General features: G+C 40.3%; 1 protein-coding gene across 1 annotated transcript in view; it reads right to left on the reverse strand.

Annotated features, from left to right (window-relative positions):
* Nucleotides 1-25,625, reverse strand: part of babam2 (BRISC and BRCA1 A complex member 2) — an 84,206-nt gene that overhangs the window by 13,318 nt on the left and 45,263 nt on the right. Inside the window, exon 7 of the mRNA XM_044047821.1 lies at nt 14,491-14,600. Coding sequence (XP_043903756.1) covers nt 14,491-14,600 — 110 coding nt within the window. The remainder of the gene's footprint in view (nt 1-14,490; nt 14,601-25,625) is intronic.

A 25,625-nucleotide genomic window follows, 5' to 3' on the forward strand; every position in this document is an offset into this window, starting at 1 on the left:
AAAAACCGGACAAGTTCCTACACTGGCTAAAACTGGTCTACAGCCTCAGGGTCAACATGTTCCAGTCAGGTCACAGGCTAACATCCCGTCCTTCAGTGGATGCAGACCTAGGACCTTTGTGCTGTGGGAGGATAATGAACTATCCATTACTTTAGATTCCACAGAGTGAAAATGAAAAAAAAAAAAGAGGAGCAAAAAGATTGCTAAAATAAATCCTGCAGAGAGTGCAATTGGGCCTTACAAGCATCATTAAAAACAACAAAATCACTACGGGCATTTCAGGCTAAACTTTTACAGACCCTTTCAAGCTAATAAAAATGTAATTACGCCAATACATAAAAACAATGCAATGAGAAAAGCTGCAAAACAGATAAAATGAATTAATAAAACAATATTTTGACTTAGCTGTTTTCCGATATGAACTTGGAAGAATACCCTTAGAATTGGAACATTCTCTAGAACTTGTCCATAATATTTTATGTTAATTTTTACGTCATTTTCATGTCACGTGTGCCAAGCTCTCACTGGTGCGTTCACAAGACACCAACAGTGAGGTTGCAGCGCTCTATCAATAAACCACATTATTACATTGCATTCTATCGAGAGGAAGACAAGAATTAGATAATGAAAACAATAATGACATTTCCTTTACTAGAGCACACGTTTTTCATAGTCATCTGGACCAAAGGAAGTCAGTACAAATAGAGCACTGTTTACTGAAAAGGCGATTTGTTATATAAATAGTGCAGTAAAACAGAAAGTGAATTTCATTCTCATACTCATCAAGTTCACACATCAGACACAGATCTGTGTTCTTCTGTGTTAGAGATTAATCCAACAATCTCCGGGGCTAATGGCAAAGTTCTTGTGTATAATTGTGTACACACAGATTTTTTTTTCTTTTATTTAAATGATACGTCACATTGATAAGATTCTACCTCAAATGTGTGAAACCGTTGGCCACACCGTTGTGTATCATAAATATCTTTTATCATTCCAAAGCATTTTTACTGTGAAATACCATCATGGATATCTTTATTTGCGATATCATAATAAAATAAGCCATGAGCTTCAGCCTTTTCCCTTTTTGGTCACTACTTTTGTGAAATGTATCTTGAACAAATAAATATAATTAATTATTTTTCATTCATAAGGAAAGTTTCTGCTTATCATATGGAAAGTTTGAGAGTTGTTCCAGCTTTGGCAGCTTTTTTAAAAAAAATTTTTTTATCATTTTTATCATGAACTATGGATCCTCCACCTTAAAAAGACCTAACAACCTCAACCACAGAATGCCGATAGGAGAGATCATTTGTCTCTTGAACAGAAGCCATGTTTCATTGCAGCAGACTCTAAAAAATTGCAGTTAGGTGCCAACAATGAGAGTCAAACATTTGAGACATCACAGCTCTTTTCAAGGTCAAGCTGACATGGAGAATGAAATAAAGGTATGATAAGTTAGATAAGAGAGATAACAAATAAAAGAAAACATCGTGAATTCAGGTGTGCAAATATTAAGCAACTTGCATAACCACTGCCCTGTAGTTGCATGCCTCTGCTGAACAAATAAGTTACATACATTATACAAACTCAGTACACGTTTGTTTTTCCAGATTCATATATATAACATGAACTTGAAAACATAGCGGCAATTACACAGACATCTTGTTATAAATGACGATCATTCCTCCTGAGCCAGACATATCATCAATGTGTGAAATTAGCCAAGTTTACCTTTAACCCTTTCACTTGAAGCACTGTTGATCAATAATTCCACAATCACCCATTCAGTACGGTCTAAATCAAGTGATCTGAGAAAGAATCGTCTCCTCTTGGCTCTGTTTACAGCCTCATAACTAAGGCTGTGGTTCGGCTGTGTTGTCACACCACAACAGACACTTGAAAAAAATCAGATGTACTCTCAAGGGAGATGATGGCAGTCCCCTCGCACAGTGGTTCACCACTGGAAATAACTGCTCCTTTATGCCTTTTTCTGCTTTTTTGTGGTAGTTTTGTAGATAACAAGCCTTCGTTTATAAGGGTAGATTTTGTTTTGCAGCCACATCGGTATTGTCTGCTCAGTGGAGAGGTTGCTTTGTTTTTTGTTACTGTCAGATGTTTCTCTGCACTATAGTCTCCCTGATCTTTAACCTCATGATTTGAATCTGCTATTTTGTATGATGTTTAAGAGTACACAAGTCTCAGGGAACAGGATTCTCTCTCCCTCAGGTGCCGTTTTTCTCTCTGTACCTGCGCTGCAAGGAAGCTGCGCTCGGCCAGGACAATTGATCACAGACAGATGAGGAATAGCTTACTTTCACATTGACTGGTCGTTGTATGTTACATCGGTTCATTAAAGGTCATTTCCACTGCATTTCCAATGTCTGTAATAGGGGAATACGAGCAGTGATCATGCAACAGTGCACCAAAGAAACTCAGTGTAGCTTATGTAAATGAAGTGGTGACTATCACCATGGTTTAAACCAAGTTAAATCTTGGCCATGGTACATACATAGTGACTTCCGTGCTCAAATCCCTGCACACTTCATTCTGTTGCAGTTTTTCTAAATATGAAGACCTCAGGTATTCGATTCAATTTTATTTGTATAGCGCCAAATCACAACATACATTATCTCAAGGCACTAAAATGGGGGACAGAGGAGAGGTCATAAAGGGGGGAGAGAAAGGACAAGAGGGAGATGAGGTAGAGACAGAAGAAAGAGACCAGGATGTTTTCTGAGTCAGTGATGACATGTTTACACAACAATGATGTAATTTATATAAGCAGCAGCAGAGATTGTTGATATAAAAAATATATATAAAATATAGAAAAAATATATATAAAAAAAATATATATATATACACATATGTATATACACATACATGCATACATATATATATATTATATGACTTTTAATTGTAGCATACTAATGATAATGTTGATGATATGTATGATAATAATGATAACAATAATAAAAACAATAGCCTCAAAAAGGTACGAGAATCACATTGCTTTAAATTGAGCTTTCCGTGGGTGGGTTCAGAATCTAGACACAAGTGGCAACCTGAAGTGTCCTTGCTTCTGTCTCCACTGGTGACACAGCTCTCAACACTACCCACTCTCTCTCACACACACACACACACACACACACACACATTCTGCAGTCATCATGCTGCCTAAGACAAGCCCTCTGAGCAGTGTGACCTACTGTATGACATATTTACACTAGACGATGTACATGCAACACATGTAAACAAAAACACACGTGTGCTAGTGCAGTGACAGGGGACTGCCTGTGACTTCATCAAGCACAGAGATTAGCCTGCGTGACTCAGGTATATGGTGACAAAGCTCTGTTTGTTTGTGTGTGGTTTGGCTCAAGTGTGTGTGTGTGTGTGTGTGTGTGTTTGTGTGTGCTTATAACATTGCAGTGACAGCGTGAGAGCAGAGAGAGGCTGGATAAAAAGAGGGCAGACATGATTCATTATCCAAGTGAAAGATAAGGCGAAGTAGGACTGTTTGGGGGATTGTGATGTTTAGTTTCAAAGCAGGGACATTTCCATTCTGATTGCTTTCTTCATTTACTAAGGCCCTGAGACTACTCAGAGGCCCACATACCACTCTACCACACTAAATGACATCCGTTTCGACCTCTGTGACACAAAAGAAGACACTTGGTTGACAGTAAAAGTTGTCAGTAACCTCTGCATCCTGGTATAATAGTGCAGAATTGTGCTCTTTTATCTTTATTCAACACCCACTCGGTGGGAACCAGATAAATCAGAGCCACTGAGAGTCACTGCACGTACTACTGTACAGGTGGCATTAATCATGAAACTAGAAAACACATAACTTTGCTCACACATGAATCACATTTTAAGAATATTAATATTAATATAATAATTATTTAGTCAATTAAGTTACAAATTAATCAATTAAGTTACCTGGTACCAAGTACTAGGCTAGTGGAAACGCTACTTAAACCGTGCCATGGCGAGGCGAGTAGAGCCGGTGGAAATGCGCCATTAGTCCACTCTTTTGTGACCCTCTTATCTAATCAGCATGAAACTAGACTCCTCCCCCTTTTATACATGCCAGAGCTGTTGCTTTGTCGTCTTTCTCTCTCCACTGCTTGAAGTGTGGTATGAGTGATTGAGAGGCTTGTATCCTCCCACAGCTGCAACTCTGTGTCAAATTTCACTACCAGACCACGTCCCCTGCACTACCCCCCACTCTCCCTCATTCAGCTCTCAGCCCACTTGTTGGCATATTTCAAAGTTGGGCATTGAGCGGAGTTACCCTCAGAAAACTTTAACAATAACTGTATTTGTGTGAACAAATGTGGCTGGATAATATCATTTGTTTTTAGCATCCGTCAAGTTGTTTTGCAGAAACAAATAAATAGTAATGATACATGGAGAAGAGTTTGTTTGCAAAAAAAAAAGCAACAACACAAAAGTCAAAATGTAATGCTGAAGTGTTCAAGGCAACAAGGAGGAGGAGGTAAGAAGTGGGTGTGAGCTGCTAAGCTGAAGTGTCTGTTCTGGCTGACTTCTCCTGACTGCAGCGTTAGTGGTGAATTTATTCAATCAGAGTGATGATATCTTACTATGACAAGATGTTCACAAAACCTTGAAAAACATTATTGCAAAGCAAGATTTTCAAAGACTATAAAACACCTCTACAGACCAGGGAGAAGGGACACACACAAACTGTACACCCACACAGGCACTTGCATGCAGACACACATCAGCAGGCAGGCAGGCAGGCACACACTCATACATACATATACAGTATATGCAAGCACCTGAAGGCAAATGCAGATACACAAACATTAGTGCACTGCAGCCTAAAACTGTCTCTCTGTGTTGATTTTTCTGAGCTCCTAAATCTGGTTTGGGGGCAGAGACAGTGCCCACTCGATTCTTTTATGCAATGCAGCAGGTTTTCTGGGGGAAGGAGAGACATATCAACTCATCTCATGGGCACAGTACAATCAGGTAAACGAGAAGCAACACTGAAAATGAAAGGCACAACGAGCGTGGTTAAAGAAAATGCACAATGAAGAAGAAATCAAAACTGCACATGTGGCTCCTTAACATGACTGTAAATGAGAGGCTTATTTTCTCTGCAGCTGCTGCACAGACACAAACTTACGCTTTTCACAAAAATTATGTCTGGCAAAAAAAGAGAAATACTGTAACAGCCGTATTCATAACTACATTTGCATCATGGCGGGATTGAGTGTGAGCATTTTCTTTCTGTAATGCAAAAACAGCCATAAAAAAACAATATACAGTATAACATCAAAATGGTTCACAGGCTGTTGAGGAATCATAGAAATCACCTTAAAACAGGCTCCTATTGGACCCCAACCCTAACCCCAATACCGGCTGTCAATCAGACAGTTTTGACGGTGTCCCCTCATATGTGCCATGCTAATTGATCAAAATGACATAATAATCTATATTGTAGAAAAAGGACCATAACTAGTGACTAGTCTTATTATTTCGGCATCTTAAAAAATAATAAGTTCAGGTTTCTTTGATCGTCTAAGAACAATTGCTTTGTGGACACATTTTTACAAAATGCTCTGATTGAACGAAGTGTGAAATCATTCAAAGATTAATTGTTAATCAAATGAACAAGCATTTAACAGCTTTAATTAGTATGGTGTCAGCCAAACGGTCACTTTATTCGGGTTTTGGGTCAGCTGAACAGCTTTTGACTCAGTAAAACGAGAATTATGATGTCAAAAGTCATTGATACCAGCTTTAAATACAGACCTTTTTGCTCCTGAATGACAAAAATGACTATTTATTTATTTTTATTTAGAGAAAGATTTCATGAATACACATTATATCGATGTGTAATTCATTTCTGTAGTTGCAGAAGTCTACAACAGGTCCATTAGAACTTTCCTCGCTGTTAACAGGGTGTTAATCAGAGTGTGATTTTTTTCTTACACTGGATTCCATATCTCTGTCTACAATATCTTAAACTGGAGTGTGTAGGGACCCAAGTCAGAGCACTCCCAACTGTACTCATAACACCCCATTGTTAAATATATAATTTGGTTTGCCAACACTTTCTACCCAAAGATGCCTCCAAAACAAGCCTTTTTATTTAATAAATGATCTTAAAAGTCATTTAAGATCAAGATGGGCGATAACACATCAGCTTGCTTGGACATAGGTTGTGGGGTCCCACAAGGGTCAGTACTGGGTCCATAACTGTTTATACTATACATTAATGACATATGCAAAGAATCCAATATTCTGAAATTAATACTTTTCGCAGATGACACTAATATTTTCTGTTCTGGGGAGGACTTAAACCAATTAGTGGAAACAGTCAATAATGAAATGGCCAAGCTTCATGTGTGGTTTAATATAAATAAACTATCACTAAATTTAGAGAAAACTAAATATATGCTGTATGGGAAAAAGTAAGCTGGCCAGGAGTGTGTCCATACTTTGGAAAGCACAAAAACTATTAAACCAGAAGGCACTATACTACTTGTATTGTGCACTAGTCTCTCCACACCTGCAATACTGTAAAAAGGTTTGGGGACACGCTTACAAAACCACTACTTATCCCCTGTTTTTCAAAAAAAAGAGCCTTGAGAATTCTCCATTATGCCAATTACAGAGAACATAAAAATCAACTATTTATCAAATCAAAAATACTCAAATTATATGACTTAATAAAATACCGCACAGTGCAGATGATGTACAGGGCTGCCAACAAAAGCCTCCCTCACAATCTACAGATATTATTCCTGACCAGAGGGGAGGGACACAATCTAAGAGGGAACATGATGTTCAGGCAGAGAAGGGTAAGAACTACATTAAAATCCTTTACTGTATTGGTCACGGGTGTCAGACAGCGGAATAATCTGGATGAGGAGATGAAAAAAATCAGCAAAACAGAGTGTATTTAAAAAGAAGTATGTAGAGATGACTATTAATCGATAAATCTGTAGACACCGTGTGGAGACGGCAGTGGAAGCAAATGTAACCAAACAAAAACAAGAAGCGAATGTACCCAAATAACAGTATCCAAGTTAATAGTTAACCTGATGAATTGACGTCTATTGATTGGATCATTTTGTGACTTTTGGGAAGTTGAACATGCCAGGCAACATGTCGAGACTGTCACTCAGGACGGAATATACAGACATACATGGAGTCTGATTGACTGTCTAGAGCTAGACTGCATCTCTGAGTGCTACCTGATGCTGAAACATGTTTTTGTCAAAATGTCATAAGAAAAAGAAAAATTACGTATCGTACGATGAATATATGTATTCTGTGGGTAATGGGGGCGGGACTAGATAAGCTTTTGCTTCTCCCGCTAAGATGATGTGTGATCTAACTGACATGACTGAAATAAATATATATATAAATAAAAATAAAAAAGTCTAAATAATGTTTACAAGGACCTACACCATAATACACACAATGTAGATTTTACTCTAGGCAGCTGAGTAAAACGTTGGATAACGTATGAATGCTTCATCTTAAGCGGGTGACTCTGTAAGCCAAGTGAGAAACTACCATTTGATCCCAGATAATCAATAATTTCCACAGAATAAGAAGCAAATACAGCGGTACAGTCCTAGCAAAGAAAGAGGCTGATGCAACAGTCAATGTCAACTGTACATTATTGGTAAAAATGTGGGTGTCTGTCTCTGTCAGGGTATTTCAGCATCATTTTTTATCCCCATTGCTGCTCTGTAAGGCAGAAAACATTACAGTGATGGTCCGTTTGAAGACATGGGAAGAAAAGTAACAGAGAGACAAAAGAAAAAGAGAGGAAGAGGGAATAGGAACAGAGGTAAAACACTGTAGCTCAGGGGGTTTGTGAGTCTGCGTTCAGAGCTTTTAGATCCGAGCCCCTGCTGAAGAGGAAAAGTGAGATATCAAACAGCTCAGGAGTGATGGGAGAGAGGAGTGGAGAGGTGGAGGAGAGAGAAAGAGGAGAGCGAGACAGAGAAAAGCTCTCCTCTGTGTGTGTGTTGTTTTTTCCCTTGCTGCTTCAGTCGAGCGAGGGACGACCTTGCTGGGTATAGCACAACGCTTCTCTCTCTTTCAAGTCCCACTCACTCTCTCTGTTCCCTTTGAGGATCAGCCAGAGGGATCGGCAGAGGGGAGAGAGCGATAGAAAAATGGAGAAAGATGGAGAGAGGAGAGACAGGCGGCAGACATATGAAAAAAAGAGGCGGAAGGTGGGGGGTGGTTGGAGTGATATGACAGAGAAGACCAGCGTTGGACTGGTGGATAAAAAAACAAAACCTGTTATGATCGCAGGTAAGGTTGGAGGATGAATGGAAAGAATAAAATCATAATTGAGCAAATGACAGAAGCAATGTTTCCACCAAGTGGTACAGTTTGGTTCAGTTTGGTACGATACGCAACTGTATTTGCATTTCTATTGTAAAATATTAAGAAGAGTACCACAATAACCAATCTGTAGGTTGTACACCTCCACACATGGAACGTCAACTTATACTTACAACTTCCACTAAAATATAAGTCCCCTCCTTAACTTATGATCAGTTAGTCGCCAAGGAGAACTTGTCTGGAATTAGATTTGTGTCAATATTTTCAAACAAACAAATCACCCAGTGAGGTCAAAGAACAAATGGGCGGCCCGCCATTTAGGAGGCTACCTGCTGACTAGCTACTGAGTTTTGGAGTGACAGCTCAATGGACTGGAAGTAGCCACAGGCTTGGAGTCGCTGTCAGTCTGGAACCTATAATTGTAAGTATCTAATGTTTGTCAGATAATACTTCCAATTACTTGTGTCAATGGGGAACAAGTTCCAGACCGACAGCGACTCCAAGCCTGTGGCTACTTCCAGTCCATTAAGCTGTCGCTAAGAGAGGGCCTGATTCGATATCAAATATTTGATATAAGACTTCATTTCAAACAATGTTCGAGGCCTGGAAATCAGTTACTTACTGTTTACTCTTGGCTCACTTTACATCGTTTTTGCAATTTGTGAATGTACTTTGTTTTCAAAGGAGTGACAATTATGATGCGTGAATGTAAAACACAAACAAGGTCTTCAAAGCCTCAAAGTGTCCATTACATTCAAGTCATTTCCAAATGAGTTCACACAATGCTGATTAAGCCTATTAGCTACCTTCCCTGTTTCTAAGTATAGCAGTGTTTCGTTCACCCTCCGACATTCCCATGCTGCACAGAGGAAGCAATTTATTTTATGTTGCGACTCACAGAGGCAAGACGGAAGCTACATTGCGCTAGTATGGCTGCACACAACTTGAGTATGGGTAGGTGACCTTTCTGCTCTAGTGGAATTAGATATTTTTAGGGTTGCAGTTGCTGAATGGGGATGAGGTCTTGTCCTGGCTCATTTTAAGATATTCCAGTGGAGAAGCATCCGTGTGCATGTATGTATCTAGTTAAGCAGTTAGAACATAACAAAGATGAATGGGGAAAATGTATTGGAGTCAAAGTATGACATTTATTTAGTAGATTTAGGGGAGTAGAAGTTACAGTTACAGTTACAGTTACCAACACTGTAATTTTAAGGACGTGTAGCTACAGCACAGCACATTTGAAAAGCTTTGAGGTGACATTTTATGAGCAGGAATGGTTCCACTTCTTACGCTGGATTGAGGGATTTTATCTTCTAAAATCACAAGTTAATAAACAGGTTACAAAAATGTGAACTATAATTGTTTTAAGTGAGGCTATACAAAGTGATATAAGGCACTCTTGTCTCTGGAAACACTGCGACAGATGACCACAGGGACTTGTATTGTTTATCTCACATTGTCATTATTATATTTCTTTTTGTTTGGATACGGACCCATGTGTCTGTAATACAACTGATTTGTGGATTACAATAAAGACAAGGGAGGGACAGAAGGATGTAGGACCTAAGATAAATAATTAAACAATGAAATGACAGAAAGATTAGAAACACAATAAAACCCAGAACGTTCTGACACTGAATAGATGGAGTTAATTAGACAACACTGGAATCCAGTGGTGTCAAAAATAAAGCTGAGCCAGCTGCAGTAGCTATCCACGGCTGTGACACCCACCGTTTCATAAAATCAAAACTGATTAAAACAATTCCACAACTGTTTTCATATGGAGGTTTTTCTTGGCATTTCAGGATATTGTGAATATCTGTGGTAGCTCAGATTAATGCGGACCCTCGTGAATGTTTTTGTCTGTATCTCATGCTTGCTAGAAACACAGAATTGCGCAGGCACACGATGCCACAAATGAGTTTTCCTCTTCACTGGAGCCAATGCAGCTATAATGGTCAGCTACACAAGACCAAAGGACTAACAAGGGTCAGTGAGGACGTGAAGGAAAACTAACAGGGTAACAGATCTGCGTAAACACGTATAACAAGAGGATGGCTCGCACACGTACGCATGCTAAATTAAGTGGCATCCGATAATGAATGCAACGCAGATGCGCCGATGCACAAACTCGCACACACATGCATGCCATCGTTTGTCTTCAAACAATGGAAGGGAAGACAAGACATACATTCTCGCCTTGGGTCATGAATTAACGCACTCCCACACAGCTGACAGAAAGGTGCACAAAAGCATGTAGAGGAGTACAGCACATTCATACTCTGGGTTGATATGCATACGTGGAGAGAACGACACACTGTTTAACAGGAGAATTAGACTGGTAAATGAGAGCCGGGCTCAGTGCAGCACGGTTAATATTCAACATTTTTAGATTATTCTTTGAGGGTTTATGTGACAAGGGATTGTTTTATAGCCTCTCCTTCTTTATCACCCTTCCCCAGCACTGTAGCTTCAACTATTCCTGTTATTCCCTCTGCTGCCTTTAGCCACCATCTGTCTGTTCTGCTCATGCAGCTGGCAGTGAGCAGAAGAGCCTCTAAAACCACTGCAACAGCTTCACTTATTCACTGCGGTCCATCAGTCCCTCTCACACACCTCTTTTACACCAAAAGTAGGAGGTATAAGTAGGTTTTTTAAATGTGGGCAAATTCTCTAAAACTCCCTTCTTACTGCGCACAGAGTTCGTCTCCCTATGGCGTTCGACGTCATAAAACACGCCATAAACAAACAGACACCAAACAGAAGAAAGCACCATGGCTGTATAACAATGGTTGCATTATATCTTTTAATTCACTCTCTCTTTTGAAGTTAGCCGCACCTCAGTGATTTTTCATTGCTCCTTAACACATGCAAAACATCACGCCATGTTGGAAAAGGTGCAGACAAGATGGTCGAACTAAAGGGGAAATTACAATGTTGATGTGGCTATTTATATCCCCGCTGACTGGAGCCAGGCCTGATAAAAACCTGCATTTGTTCCAGAGATATCTGACCTGGGAGTGAATACTGATTGTATCTACTACGGCAAAAAAGCTAGATGTTAGCAGGTGTTAATGGTGTTTTCAAAACAGGGCTATGCACATATCCTCATCATGAAACATGCCTATCTCCCCAATGAGGATACATGGATGGTTATTTTTACAGATTACAGATAGTCATTTTGACACGGCTACTTATCAATGCTCATTTTGATATTAGTCCACAGTATTCGGTGCTGAGGATGCCTGGAGGTACAGGATTGGGACACCCAGCTCTACAATAACAAGTGTTACTTTCAGTCTTTTGTACTTGTAAGTGTTTCATTAAGTTGGTCGTCCTTACCTATTTCCTCACAACTTTCAAGTGCTAGTCCGCCACGACAACTGGACAGTAAAAAACACAGTAGAAAATGTCAAATGTATATGTCTGAGAGCAGCAGCTCTGTCATCATTAAGGGAAGATTGGGAATTTGGAAATTCTAGCAAAGTTGGAATACATTTTAACAAAAATGTCAACAGCAGAACCTTTTGTCAGATGTGTATTGATATTTCAATACCGACCAGTGAGAAACTGGTACCAATTAAATAGCGGTTCATGACACTCCTTAAAAGTCCTTAAAGCAGCCCATTCCATGCTGAACTGGCATGTGAGCCGCACACAACATAAACGCCACTAAAATAATACATGAATCTTGTTTATTTGCATTTAGGGCTTAATCCAATGATATAAACATGATACAACCACCTGGAGGTTGTGCTACACTGAGGTTAACGGCACTGAGCTTTTTTTTTAATATTATTGCTTTGATTTGCTCTTCCACATGCAGAGCACGGATAAAATGAGGAATATGTAGGACATGCAGCAGGTAGGTGACCTTTCTGCTCTAGTGGAATTAGATATTTTTAGGGTTGCAGTTGCTGAATGGGGATGAGGTCTTGTCCTGGCTCATTTTAAGATATTCCAGTGGAGAAGCATCTGTGTGCATGTATGTATCTAGTTAAGCAATGGACTTGGAGAAGGAGAGACACGCAGATAGATGAATATGCATAAAGTGCCATGACTGGTAATGTATATGAAGAGATGATGTGGAAACATGCAGTAAATATGGCAGGAGGAAGAATCTGAGTGAAAAAGGAAGGCAGGGAAAAAAAAAGAGGAGCTGCAGAAGAACATGGAAGAGGAACATGGTGAGACAGGAGGGTAAGAGAGAGCCAGAAAGAGTGGTGGTGGTTGGGTCTCTTAACCTGGTGCGACGGAGCATGTGCTTGTAAATAAACATCAGCCTGAGATTATTCTGAGCACTAAAGCCAGACCATGGGGCCCTGAGGTCAGAGTGGGCCTGTACCTGGCTCTGTCTCTCTCTCTGTCTCTAACACACACACACACACACACACACACACACTCGACATTCATGACATGAGGGGACATTGCATTGACTTACATTCATATCCTGGAGACTTACTCTAACCATAACCACAATTACTACTGGCCTAATCCTAATCCTAACCCTAACCCTAATCTCAATCTCAGCCTAACCTTAAAACATACCTTCACCTTAAAATGTAGTAATTTACGTTATGGGGACTTGCTTTTTGTCCCCACAATGAAGACAAGTCCCCATAATGTGACTGTGTAAACAGGTTTAGGTCCCCACAACATTAGTAATACCTGGACACACACACACACACACACACACACACACACACACACACACACACACACACACACACACACACACACACACACACACACAGGTTTGTGTAGCTATTCTTCTTAGGACACTGCATTGACTTCCACTCACAGTTAACCTAACCCCGATCCAAATCTTAACCAGTACCTCTGATGAGGTATTATTATTTACATCCATCCACACCTATAGAAGACTGTGTTGAGAGAGCAAAGCCCGTTCAAATACTGGGGAGTGAACACAAACACATTAAAACTCAAATAAGTGATATATAAAAACACACACGCTTGCACGCACAAAATACATACCCATTTGCACACACACCACACACCTAAATGTATACTGACAAGTGCACTTGATTTGATAAAAGAAAATACGCGCCACAGAACATCACACACACAAAGAACTGCTAACACCCCAGATGTCTGCAGACATCCAGTCATCCCGAGTTCAGACGCTGTGTGTCATCCATCTAATTTTTGTGTTCTTCCCATATTGTTTTTTGAGGAACTGACTGATGTGTCCAGACACCAGGATGTGGGATTATTCACAATGACATAATATGTTGCAAGATTCACAGCACGCTCACACTACCCCGTCCACTCCAACTTGCACCCACGAAATCAGGGGTGGGCCCTGCATTACCTTTGGCTGATCCCTGTGCTTCTCTTCTTCTTCACTGTGATTCTCAAGGTATTTACTCTTTATGCATGAGTATGCATCATACTTTTATTCAAGAGGCCTTCACACCCTTGCGCATGTCAAAGATGCACACTGGACACCGATCAAAGCAGCTGTACACTGTGGTGAACGCAAGAAACTGTACAAATAACACAGATGTAACTTCTTGCATGTTTAGGTGGCGATAAATGAGATGCATGTACATTTTGCAGCACTTCTTGTGTCAATTATGAGGTAATATGACTCTATAATAAAATATATTATTGACACATTTAGGCTGGGACTCAAATAAGTGAAGTTTGGGAGAGATTGGACTTGAGATACCACAACTTCCAGTTTCATGGCAAAACCAGCAAACAAAGAACCAACTGCAAGGGCAACATGGTAGAATAATATAGTATAATCAAGGTCCGACAGCTTCTCACCAATTCTGAGGTTAATCTGATCAGCCTGTTAGAAGGAGCACACCTGAAAAGTAATTTCAGGTCAATATTGGCTCATGTACTGCATCTCTTTTGTTTATCATGTCAAGTTGAAGACAGACTAAACAATGTACACACAGGTTAAATCCAAAATAGAGTTACTCAATATCAGTATCTGCCGATATTGGCTTTAAAATGTATTTTTGGTTTGTGGCAAACACGCCTAGACTGCCTGATATGATTTTTTTCAGTTTTATTTTATTTTATTTTTATTATCTCCATGAAAAAAAAAGTTTACTGAACTGAAAAATGGGAAATAGCTGAGGTGAATGACTGATGGTATGTACTTACTGTTCAATGCTGGGGGAAAGGTAGAGTTTAGGAAAAACTTGAGTGGCCTCAGCGTCCTCAAAGCTCACCGACAAAAGGGCCACATCCTCTCCAGGGTCCAGAGCTGTGTCCTGAGAAAGGTAATGGCAGGCTGTTAATGTAATGTAGAGAAAATATAACATGTCCATAAAATGCCATTTACATTTAGCAATGCTAGCTGTGAGAATGCTGTGTAATGCTATTTGGTCATTCCACAACTTTTGGGATAGACAACTCACAGAACATCTGAGAGATGGAGACCACTTTTTAGAATCCCTACGTTTTCATTCAGGTTTTTTAGTATGAAGTTAAAAATCACAATATTTGCTCAATGGATGGTTGCCAGAAGACAAAGCTGAACATTTTCTGACTGTAGGTTGAACATTTGTAGTTGTGATTAAAATGTCTGGACAAGTTTTCCCCATTAAATATGGTTCAGACATTATGTTACCCTAAGGATGGTGTCATAACCTTGACCTTGACCTTAACCAGGAGAGGTAAAGTGTCCTCTCCACCCTAGTCCACCCTATCACAGGGCAGAGACAACCAGATAATTCAGACAAGGCTTCATCATTGTTGGAAGACGCAAGTGCAAACACAGGCTTGGGTCATACCATCCATGTTCCATGTGAGTAGCTATGTCTGTTTGGTATCCAAAGCATGTGCCCTCAATCTACATTCCATTCTAATAGGAGTGATTCCTCGCATGTACTTCGCCCCATTTGTATGTCCTTGTATTCCTTAGGTAATGGTTTGTACATGGGTACAATCTGTACATTTGAAACTGGACTGGACCGAGTGCTACAGGGAGCATGCTCAGTCAGGACATATGGTCCGTGCAGGTCACAAAATGTGGAGGTGCTCAACGTTTGTCTACAAAGGGTCAACACGCACCTTGGTGGACTAAGGCAAATGCCGAGATTTATGTCATGTGGACCCAAGTGGACCTCTGTGAACATATGGCTGTAGAAAGTATAGATCACACTCATCTATGTGTTCACAAGTGTGCAAGTCTACAAAATATTGAGAAGAAGAGAACACCAGAAGAAACATCTGCTTTGTTTCACGCCACATTAGCTTCAACAGCTGCACCATGAGGCTGAGCCGATGACTGGAAGCACCAATCAAGTCATGTGTGAGATGGAGGCAGAGGCCACCCGGAGCTGCTTGCTATAAACCTCCTCTGTCTCTTCGAGGTTCTAATATCTCATTCTGTGATGGTTTTCCTAGAGCATGCCCACTTCAGAGGCACTGTCATTAGTGTGATTCCACATCAAGTACCATTCTGGGCGCTCTTTGCCAACAGAGGCTCGACAGCGTTAATCAAATGTCTTACAGATGGTTTGAACTCATCCATTTGTTATAATTGCTGCCCACAATGGTGAGAGGAAATCTAACCACCATACATGATGGACAGAGACAGAATGGAACCAGTTTGCAGCTAACACGTGTGATCACTCCTATTTACTAATTACAAAAGATTTGGTCTGTTAGTCACAAAACCAAAGGGACCATTGGTTTGAGAAAAAACATGACTGAGTGGGTGGAAATGAAATTCCTTCAGTGAACAATTCAGCGTCAAATGAAGCTGAATTAATATTCTCTGCATGTGATCTAATGATTTGATTACTTTGATTACACACTAGTAATAATTGGAATTAAAGTTATTAATTTAAAGGGCAAGGTGTATGACTAAATTCAGGAGCACAGGTGACAGTTAACAAGAGCTTTATCTTAAGTGTGTAGTGTTAAAATGATTGGATTATTTTGAGGCCTGGTAAATTAGGGTATGTTCATATTGTCAACATCACTGTAAAAATGGAAAATGTAGAAGACCAAAACTAATTAATTCCTTGGTTTTGATTGTGGGATGCCCTTGTTGTGAGGTGTTAATTCACTTCACTTCAATTAAATTCAATTACATTTTATTTGTATAGCGTCAAATCACAGCAGACATTATGTCAAGGCACTGCACATAGACAACATCATCAAGAGCAGAGAAACCCAACAATTCACATGATGAGCAAGCACTAGGCATCAGTGGAAAGGAAAAAAGCTCCCTTTTAACAGGAAGAAATCTCTGACAGAACCAGACTCAAAGATGTGCAGCCATCTGCCTCAACCTGTTGGGGTGAAAGGAAAAATGGGGGACAGAGGAGAGGTGGGGGACAGAAAGGACAAGAGGGAGGTGAGGTAGAGACAGAAGAAATAGACCAGGAGCAGATATACAACAATTGTATCAAGTTATAAGTTTAGACAAGACAGTTCTGAGTCAATGATGAGTAATGGGCTCATTCGTCTATTGGCTTCTCCCTTTAAGGGTCACCATAGTGGATAATTTTCCTCCATCTTGCCCTATCCCTTGTGACCTCTTCTGTTACAACAACTGTCCTCATGCTCTCCTTCACAACATCCATGAAACCTTCTCTGTGGTTTTCCTCTTTTCCTCCTGCTCGGCAGCTCCTTATTCAACATCCTTTGTCCAATATGATCACTATCCCTCCCCTGCATGTGACCAACCACCTTAACCTTGCCTTTTTGAATTTATTTCCAAACAGTTCAACCTCGAATATGCTAATTTCTAATCCTGTCCATCCTGGTCACTCCCAATGAAAATCTTAAACAGTGCCACTGCCACCAAGCCATACCAAATAGCAGGTCTCACTACTGTCCCCTCTCTTGTGGTCACAGGTGTAAGTCAAAAGTCACTTGTGTAAATCATTACTGGTAAAACATGGCAAAATGGCTGCTGTACACATGGTCCATAGTAACTAGAAATCTCACTCGTAATTTTCTTTTCCCACAAATTTGCAATGCTAGACAGGAAGCTTGTATAAATACTGGGTAATCTAATGAGGACAAAAGCTGACCTTTTACCCTGCCTGCCTTGAATGTATTACTCTAATTGAAACAGAGGAGCTTTTCCCTCTGTGAATAAAAATCCCCAAATGGCCATGAATGTTTCTGTGCACACGTACACAATTGTTAGCCTGTTTAATACAATGCACTTGAGGGCAACTGCTGCTTACGTCGGTTAATAGTTAAGAATGAACATTTAAAGCCTTTGCTCCACAGGCCATAGTTGTGAACTTAACGAAGGGACTTCTCCTGCTAAGTAATGAGCACAGCTCCACCTGGGTTGGAGGACTGCAAGTCAAGGAGGGCCCCCAGCAGGGATGTTAGTTGGACACTGAGGCTGAATGTACTACATGCCCTCAGAGAGAGTGACTCAAGTGCTCAGGATTAAAGCACAGCTATGTGTGTTCAGCCATCAAGGTTAGCGAGTGCCTTCAAGTCAGGTCCCTTTCACGTGGCAACTACCCCGCGTCTTCATGGTCCTTTTTCTTTCGGACATATGTGCATAAACACACGCATACCCACAGACACTTTTCCTTGTGTCCGTTCTAGTGTCTCCTGATGCCCTGGCCTCTGGCGTCTCCTCTGTGTCCCATGTGACAGGTTGGAGATGTGACAGCTGTCCTTATGCCAGACCAAGTCTGGCCAAAGTCATGACACACACATAAACACACTCATCTGCAAATGCTATACAGGGGCTGGACTGCAGGGCTAGCACGGAGGAGGTAAGGGCACTTTGTGCGCCTTCTTCGCCCAACTTTAAATGTCATGTCCAACCATAATGGGGCAATTTGACTGACAGCAGGGCTGTTGTGCAAGGACAAGTCCAGCTTTGAGGCGAGCAGCTTTGAGTGCCCCTGTACATAGGATGGAAACAGTCCTGCTTCACCTTTGAAAAACGGCATCCAGTAAAGATATTTCGACGAACTCTAGTACTCAAGTGCTAACAATATTCATTTATACAAGATGTTGTATATAAATACAACAAAAAACAATGGTTAGAATATATCCGCTATATCAATTCAAGGCGGATTGGGTGCGCTCAGAATTTTGCTTAGTGAAATCTACAGTATATGCGATTGGATACAGGGGAATAGGTAGAAAGCATGCACTGTAACATCAGAGCAACATGGTGGTGAAAATCTAGACTAAAACTATTGGCAAAATGTAACAGCTACAGTTTAGAAAAACAGAGATAGAAAACTAGTATCATGGTGCATTTTTAGCAACAAGTGCAGCTACAACTGTACTAATTTTTGATCAGACACATACATTGTGTATGGGTGTGTTTAGGGTCTAACATCATGGAAACAGTAGAGTATTGTTAAACAGTACATGTAATCTGCCAAAACTCAAAGATTAAAGAGTTCCCAGAGATCTCAATGACATGCTCTATCCTGTATGATTCACTTTGTGGTTTCTGGCAATGTAGCGTACCCATGTTTAGTCTTTGATGTCCATTATTCAAACCCGACTATTGCTGAATCCATTCACATTTCTGTTATGTCTGATAAAGCTTACAGCTTAATTTGTTTCCAAAACACTTTGGATTGTTATTTATTCCTATAAATCCTCTTCATGTCCAGACAGCCATCAATAAAAGTTAATCTAATGTAGGAGTAGGAGTGTGGAAAAGATTGCAACAGCTGCAACCGATACACCCCGCCACCTTCTGTCTGCTCTCTTATCAAAGCCATGCCCTCAAAACCCACAAAACCTGCATTGCTTGAAGCTGAGTGGAGGAGAGAGCCGTGATCGCATCATGTCTGACTTACCTTGAAGAAAAGTAATACAAAGGAATTGTGCCAGTAGGCAGGTGGGTTCATGAGAGGTACATTGGCAAATCAATCTGTAAGGTCCAAACAAAATAATTATGTAATAAGTCGTGTAATCAGTATTACTACAGTGTTGCCAGGACTACAGACACTGAATTATTTCTCCCCTAACAACTTTGTTTATTGATGCTATCAGGGTATAACGATTTCTACAAATAAGCTAAGCTTTATAACCAGACAAATGTTATTTGATTTGTCTGAAAAAGCAAATTGCTTGCTTTTCTGAAGTTCATGAGTCTGATGGTTTCTAAAAAAATGTACTGCTCCAGCTCATAAAAGCTCCAAAATTGTGAAAAAGAAAAATTGTTTTGTATACTGTATGTTTCATTATGCATGGATAACTTCTTCCTCGTTCATTGTGAACTCAAACATGCCTGACATACACAGTTACTTGTTTGTGTCAGTCTTTTCACTTTTGAATTTGACTGACTTAAGCCATCTTTCCCTCAAAATGAGAAGCATAGGGTTCAAAGTGGCAGCAGCCAAAATATCTCATTGCATGACATGAAATGTTCGGATTGAGAGAGAGAGAGAGAGAGAGAGAGAGAGAGAAGTTTATTGTTCCTAATGATGCGTCAGCCGTGCTGCTGCTTGTGGGTAGGGGGGTGTAATCAAGGGGCAAGGATGATCCTGCAACCGCAAGAACAAGTCAGCACTACCAAACTGGCACACATGTCTTAGTGTCCTGTTCAAAAATATCTGCCGTGACCCTTGTCTGTCTCTCTTTTCCTCCAACTCCAAAACAAACTCTCAGCAGCTCTTGCTCTACCTCAGGCTGACATAGGACAAGCATGGTGGATGATTAACCATGCAACTTTGTGTCGCCACATACTTGTACCCATGGACCAGGACTTAATTCTGTCATGAGGACAATTGGAGAGAGATTATGTGGCATTCAGGCTCCACCTGGGACCGTACTGTTGGAACAGCACCCAAACACACACAAACACTGCCCTGTTGCCACAGTCAAAAGCCTTTGTTCAAGGGGTGTGTTTGCAAACTGAAGAATAAGAGTGTGCTTATCCGTGTGCCTCTCTGTTGAGCATACAGGCCTTACAGAAAGATGGGTGTGGTAACAAATCATACTCTGTGTAGTTGTGAGAAATTTCCAGACCCAAAGTGTTTGTGTTCAGTACTAGAAGAGTTACAGACATTAACTTAACACTGTAGATTAAAGGCCTTTGCATATTAACTGTGACATGGCTAAGCAAAAATGAGATCAACTTGGAGGTGAATTTCAATACATTTTCAGTATTCTAGTTACTTAATGTATATACTATGTAGTGTATTTCACGTTTATAATATTAATCATAAATATCTTCTATAGTGTACATTCATAGATGTGAAAATGCATGTTTACTATTTATTAACTTCTTATTTACACGTCTTTGCACACATACCACATTGTGGGACCAATAGGATTATCTTATCTTATCAATGATGAGCTGATGTTATTGACTATATATAAACAAATGGATGTAGCCTTTTAGGTTTCTCCTGAAGCCAGCCAGGAAAATTAGGATATATAGGAGGTGACATTTGAATGGAAGTCTACGGGGAAATGTTCAATAGCACATGGTGTCAATTTTATAAATAAGAATCCAGTGCAGACAAAAAAAGATATATGGCATAAGGATGGGCAGCAAGAATGGGCAGAAAGAATTTAGTTATGCATGTTTGCAGATCAAATTTAGGAGATTTCTTGAATGCATCTTGACATTGCTCCTCTTAGCTTAACATGCTGTGAACCCTGCATTACTTAAACTAGCTCTCATGGGCCAGAATTTAGTATAAAAATTATAATTTTTGCGAGAAATGCCCACCCCTGGTGGACACCAGTGTGACTGACAGCTGGTATCATCCAATTTGACCCTGGTTGCAGATGACGTCCCAGAATTCCACTAGCAATGTGAGCAAATGTCTTATAGGTGATGTTGCCCATTACTCAGTCATTTATATAACATTTTGACTTTTTAAAAAATAATTTTTTTAATGAAATGTCATCAAAACATGCATTCCGATTGGTCATTTGAGTAGCTGTCCGAAGCAAAACTTTGAGCATACTGAGCATTCTGTCACGTCTTCTCGGCCAGAGAAAGAAACTTGCCTTCTCCACCTCCTCCAATATCTCCTTAGTAGTCTTGTGGAGTTTGGCTCCCTGTAGCCCTAGGTCTTTTTTGGGAGACGTGACGTTGAGCCCCCAACAAAGCCTCTGGCTTCCACCTCCACAGGATAAAGCTTCGCAGACCATCCGCCTTCCCTGCCCTCTGTTACAAAGTCTGTAATACTTTGCCCTCTTCATTTTGTGGGAAACCTCTAACCCCTCTTCCCATGGCACTGTTAGCTCTGTTAGAAGGGCAGAACTTCCAGCTGAAGTCCACAGACATAAATAACATCTACAAAACATGGGTCAATCAATGTGTCACTGCTAAGGGTACGTTGTCACTACAAATTCATACAAGTCAGAAGTACACCGTGTTGTAAAATAAGGATCCAGTGATCCCCATAAACCTTTACTGCTTCCATATATTAAGGTATTTATATTTGCTTCTTGCACTAAGTAGAGGCAGGTTGTGATTTCCTCATCAGTCCACGCTCACTACTTTCTCCGTCCACCATTTTTCAGTCATGTGATTTCCAAACGCCATCCCTCAAATCTTTTTCCATGGCACTTATTTGCAATAACCTTTTATCAATATTTTTTAAATCAAACGTTTATGTTTCCATTCACATTACGAGCACATATGTTTTCAAAAAATAAAGAGAAGCAGGATGAGATATTTGTAGCAATAACAGGCAGATGACCAAAAGAAGTGTGGGGATCACGTGAGTCATACGTGTGACTGTCAGTGTGACACAGATAGCATGTCGCTGCAATGATGTGGCCTTCACTGTCCCAATTGTCTGAATCTTAAGTGTGTGATTCTCGGGCATGAAGCCACTGAGTGACTCAAGTATGTTTGGATATGGATAACTGCACGTCTGTGTGTTCCAAAGAATGAATGAATGCATGAACTGTATTCTTCTACTGAATGATCACCAAGTCAAATTCCAGATGCATTCCTCGACCAAAAAGATCTAAAGTCAAAGGTATATCCTGTAGGGATGTGCCTTTTGTAGCAAAAAACTATAAATTCGCCTGGATAATTTGACGAATATTTGAATATTCTAAACCCTAGCACATGACACCTAGTGGAAATAATGCAGGTATCACAATGTACTGAGCTAACAGAAGCAGCAGACAGAATGCATTCAAAGATCCTGGTAAATGTCAAATTGAGCTTAGAGAAACAGCTACATTCAAAAAACCTTGTACATTTCATCACTGCAAACACAACGCTTGCTGCTGTTACCACCTTGTGATAATAGATTGACATTTTATAATGAAATACTCATGCCCATCCCTAATATCTTGTATATTGTGACATAACCTTACAATATTACTGCTATTACTGTATGTGATGAAATGTAAATTACTATTGATTTGCCATGTTGCCTAGCCATAGTTGCAAGACTACCATAACTGACAAAGTGCATACTAGTTCCTGGGGCTTGAAAATATCGTTAGACATTTATGACCATGGTCTGCTGACAGTGGCAGATTCACTCTTCATCTTTACTACTTTGTGTAATACACAACTGTAATCTATGAAAACCCAAGGGAGCCACAAAAACATAAAAATATCCCACACAACTTCCTTATTATTCCCCCAAGATGGTTAAAGTATCTGAATGGAATTAATGGGTGATGGAAAACAGTATCTTGTGTCTTCATTCATGGTTTACAATCATGAATGAAAGTAATTTGGATGCTTGATACACTCAAATGACTTGGGGAAAATATAAGACATCAGCAGAGTCAGGTTCATCTTCACTGCGGGATTTTTGAAGTCATTGATAAGCCAATGTTAAGCAAAGGCCAATACTTGTACAAATGAGCAAAGACAGGCAACATATAGAGACACAATTTCACCCTGAAAGCATTAATGTGTTAATAAAAGAGGTACAGGAGGCAGACCGAGGTGCCGAGGAATAGAAAACTGAATCAAAGCGGAATAACACCTGGGTTGAAGTGAGAAAATACACACACATACAGTGTTATGGAAAAACAATATATACAACAATATAATTTAATATAGAGTGAGGTCAGAAAGTAGGCCAAATGGAAGTAATTCCACGGAGGCGTGGAGAAAGTGTGGTGTGGGGGACGAAGGAAGAAGAGTGAAGGGGGGATGCTGGAAACCTCTGATGCTCAGCTGGGGGTAGAAGCAGGTGGGTGGGAATCTTCGTTTGGAGATTCAGTGTGGGTGGTTATGGGGAAAGGAGGAGGTTGTTGGTGGATCTCGTGCTCGCCGAGGGAGAGGAGGAGGGCGTGACCTTTGGTATCAAGGATTCGTATTGGGGTCACTCACTCGCCACTCGTCCTCCTCCTCTCTAACTCATCTTCCTCATCTCCTTTGACATTTCCTTCCACTCTTCAAAAAGGAGGGTGGCCGAAACTGCCAGTGTTACACATCTTTTGAGAAGAATGTGACATCTCATCACTTCCTAAGATAGAAAATGAGCACTTTATCTATTTGTGTATGTACTGATAGGGATGTAAAGAACATTGTTAAAATAGCGTAGGGAGAAATGTATGGAGTACCATTCCCACTGGTCAAAAACCCTGTTTAATTCTGCATTTAAATGGCATTTGGACCAGTAGAAATCTTAAAAATCAGCATTCACTCGCAGGACAAATGACAGAATGGATTTTATCGGCTTGACTGGCATAAGTGGCAATGCAAGAGCCGTGTGAATGTGCTATACTTTCTTCTAAGTCTGCTTCAATTTTGGCAGCACTGCATATTCCAGTATCATTCAGAGTTTGAACGAAGGACCAACGTGAAACAACTTTAACTTTGTGACTGTGCTCCATTGGGTTTCTTTTTCTTCTTCCTTTGAGTTGTTTAGTTTCTGGCTTGTTTGCAATGTTGCATTTCACGCAAAGGTGGTAGCGGTGATGGTGTCAGTTTTTGTCAGACTTTTTTCTCCTGGGTGTACCAACTCATTTTAGCGAGAACTAGGCTTAAGAAAACAAACATGACAAAGTAAAGCTGAAACACAAAGAACAAAAATGGGTTTAATAAAGGCCTCAAGTGTCATCACCATCACGATGACACATACTGAGTAAATACGGCATGCTTTATAACTGCATGTCATGAGGGCGAGAAGTGACTAAGTTACTGCTTGGAATAGTATGTTGTTTATCATGTGCAAACGATTATCAATTCACGTGCGTCAGAGGACGTTCTGTGATATTAGTCACTGCGTAAGCTCTCACACCTTGTAGTGATATGATAGAGTGAGACTTAATAGGCCAAATGTGTGTCATCATCAATGGGATGTAAGGGCACTGAGCTTTCGCCGATACATTTTCACCTCTGATGAAGGATGACTTGCTTCAACGCTACATGAAAGACGATTTAGATTTGAAATGTTGCAAGGGAGGCAAAGAACACAACAAAAAACAAAAAAAAATCAATACTGAAGAAAAGGGTTTAAAGATCAAGAGGCTCTTGTTTTCTCTTGTTGTTACCACCTCCTCATCATGTGGCGAAGCCCTGGTGCCACTAGTCATGTGTCACAACATGAAATGACGGAGAAAGCTTGACTCCTCCACCTCAGGGCATGACCTTTCTTACAGCCTGGTCTGTCAGTGCTGCACCAGGGTTGTTAGTGCAAGTGACGGGTAAGGCAGGGGAGAGTTTCTGAAACTACAAGCGGAATGAGAACAAGTGGCAAGTGGGCAAGATTTTAAGTAAACTGCCATTCCCTGGTTAAAAATGTAGTTAGGTTAACGCCAAGTTTACACTGCACAACTTGCAGAGTAGTAGGATTATTGTGTATCTTACATTACACAACAAGCTGTCTTGTGATCTTTGCAGTTATTGAGAGTTCTGATGCCAGATCTGTGACTGGGAGGTCACACACTACACAATCTTTCACCAGGACGAGCTTTCACCTGGTATCTCTAATCACAAAAACACATTGAGAAATAATGGAAGGATTTAACTTGGTTTCAGTTCTACAGGTCGACACCTGAATTATTTTGTGGCAGTATATAATCTCTGTCATGCGTTTTAAGAATTAAATGGTTTTACAGAAAAAATATCATGCTTTTTCATAGTGTCAACATCCTCTCTATAAAAACACACAGCATTGTGTCACATTGTTAAAGCTGCAGTGCCTAACGTTGGCCTGTTGTTGCTGCCTGTTTGTTTTTTTGCGAAGAGAAATGATGTAACATTATTTATATGCTGCATCCTTCATCTTACACAGGCTCAAGCAATACTCTCAGACCTGACTGAGGGAGCATTTGTGTGCATACAGCAGCAGCAGCAGCACAGAGGGGGGCAGTGACAAGAAGCATGCATCCTATCAAAC

Source organism: Solea senegalensis, linkage group LG16 (assembly GCF_019176455.1).
Source record: "Solea senegalensis isolate Sse05_10M linkage group LG16, IFAPA_SoseM_1, whole genome shotgun sequence".
NCBI lineage: Eukaryota > Metazoa > Chordata > Actinopteri > Pleuronectiformes > Soleidae > Solea > Solea senegalensis.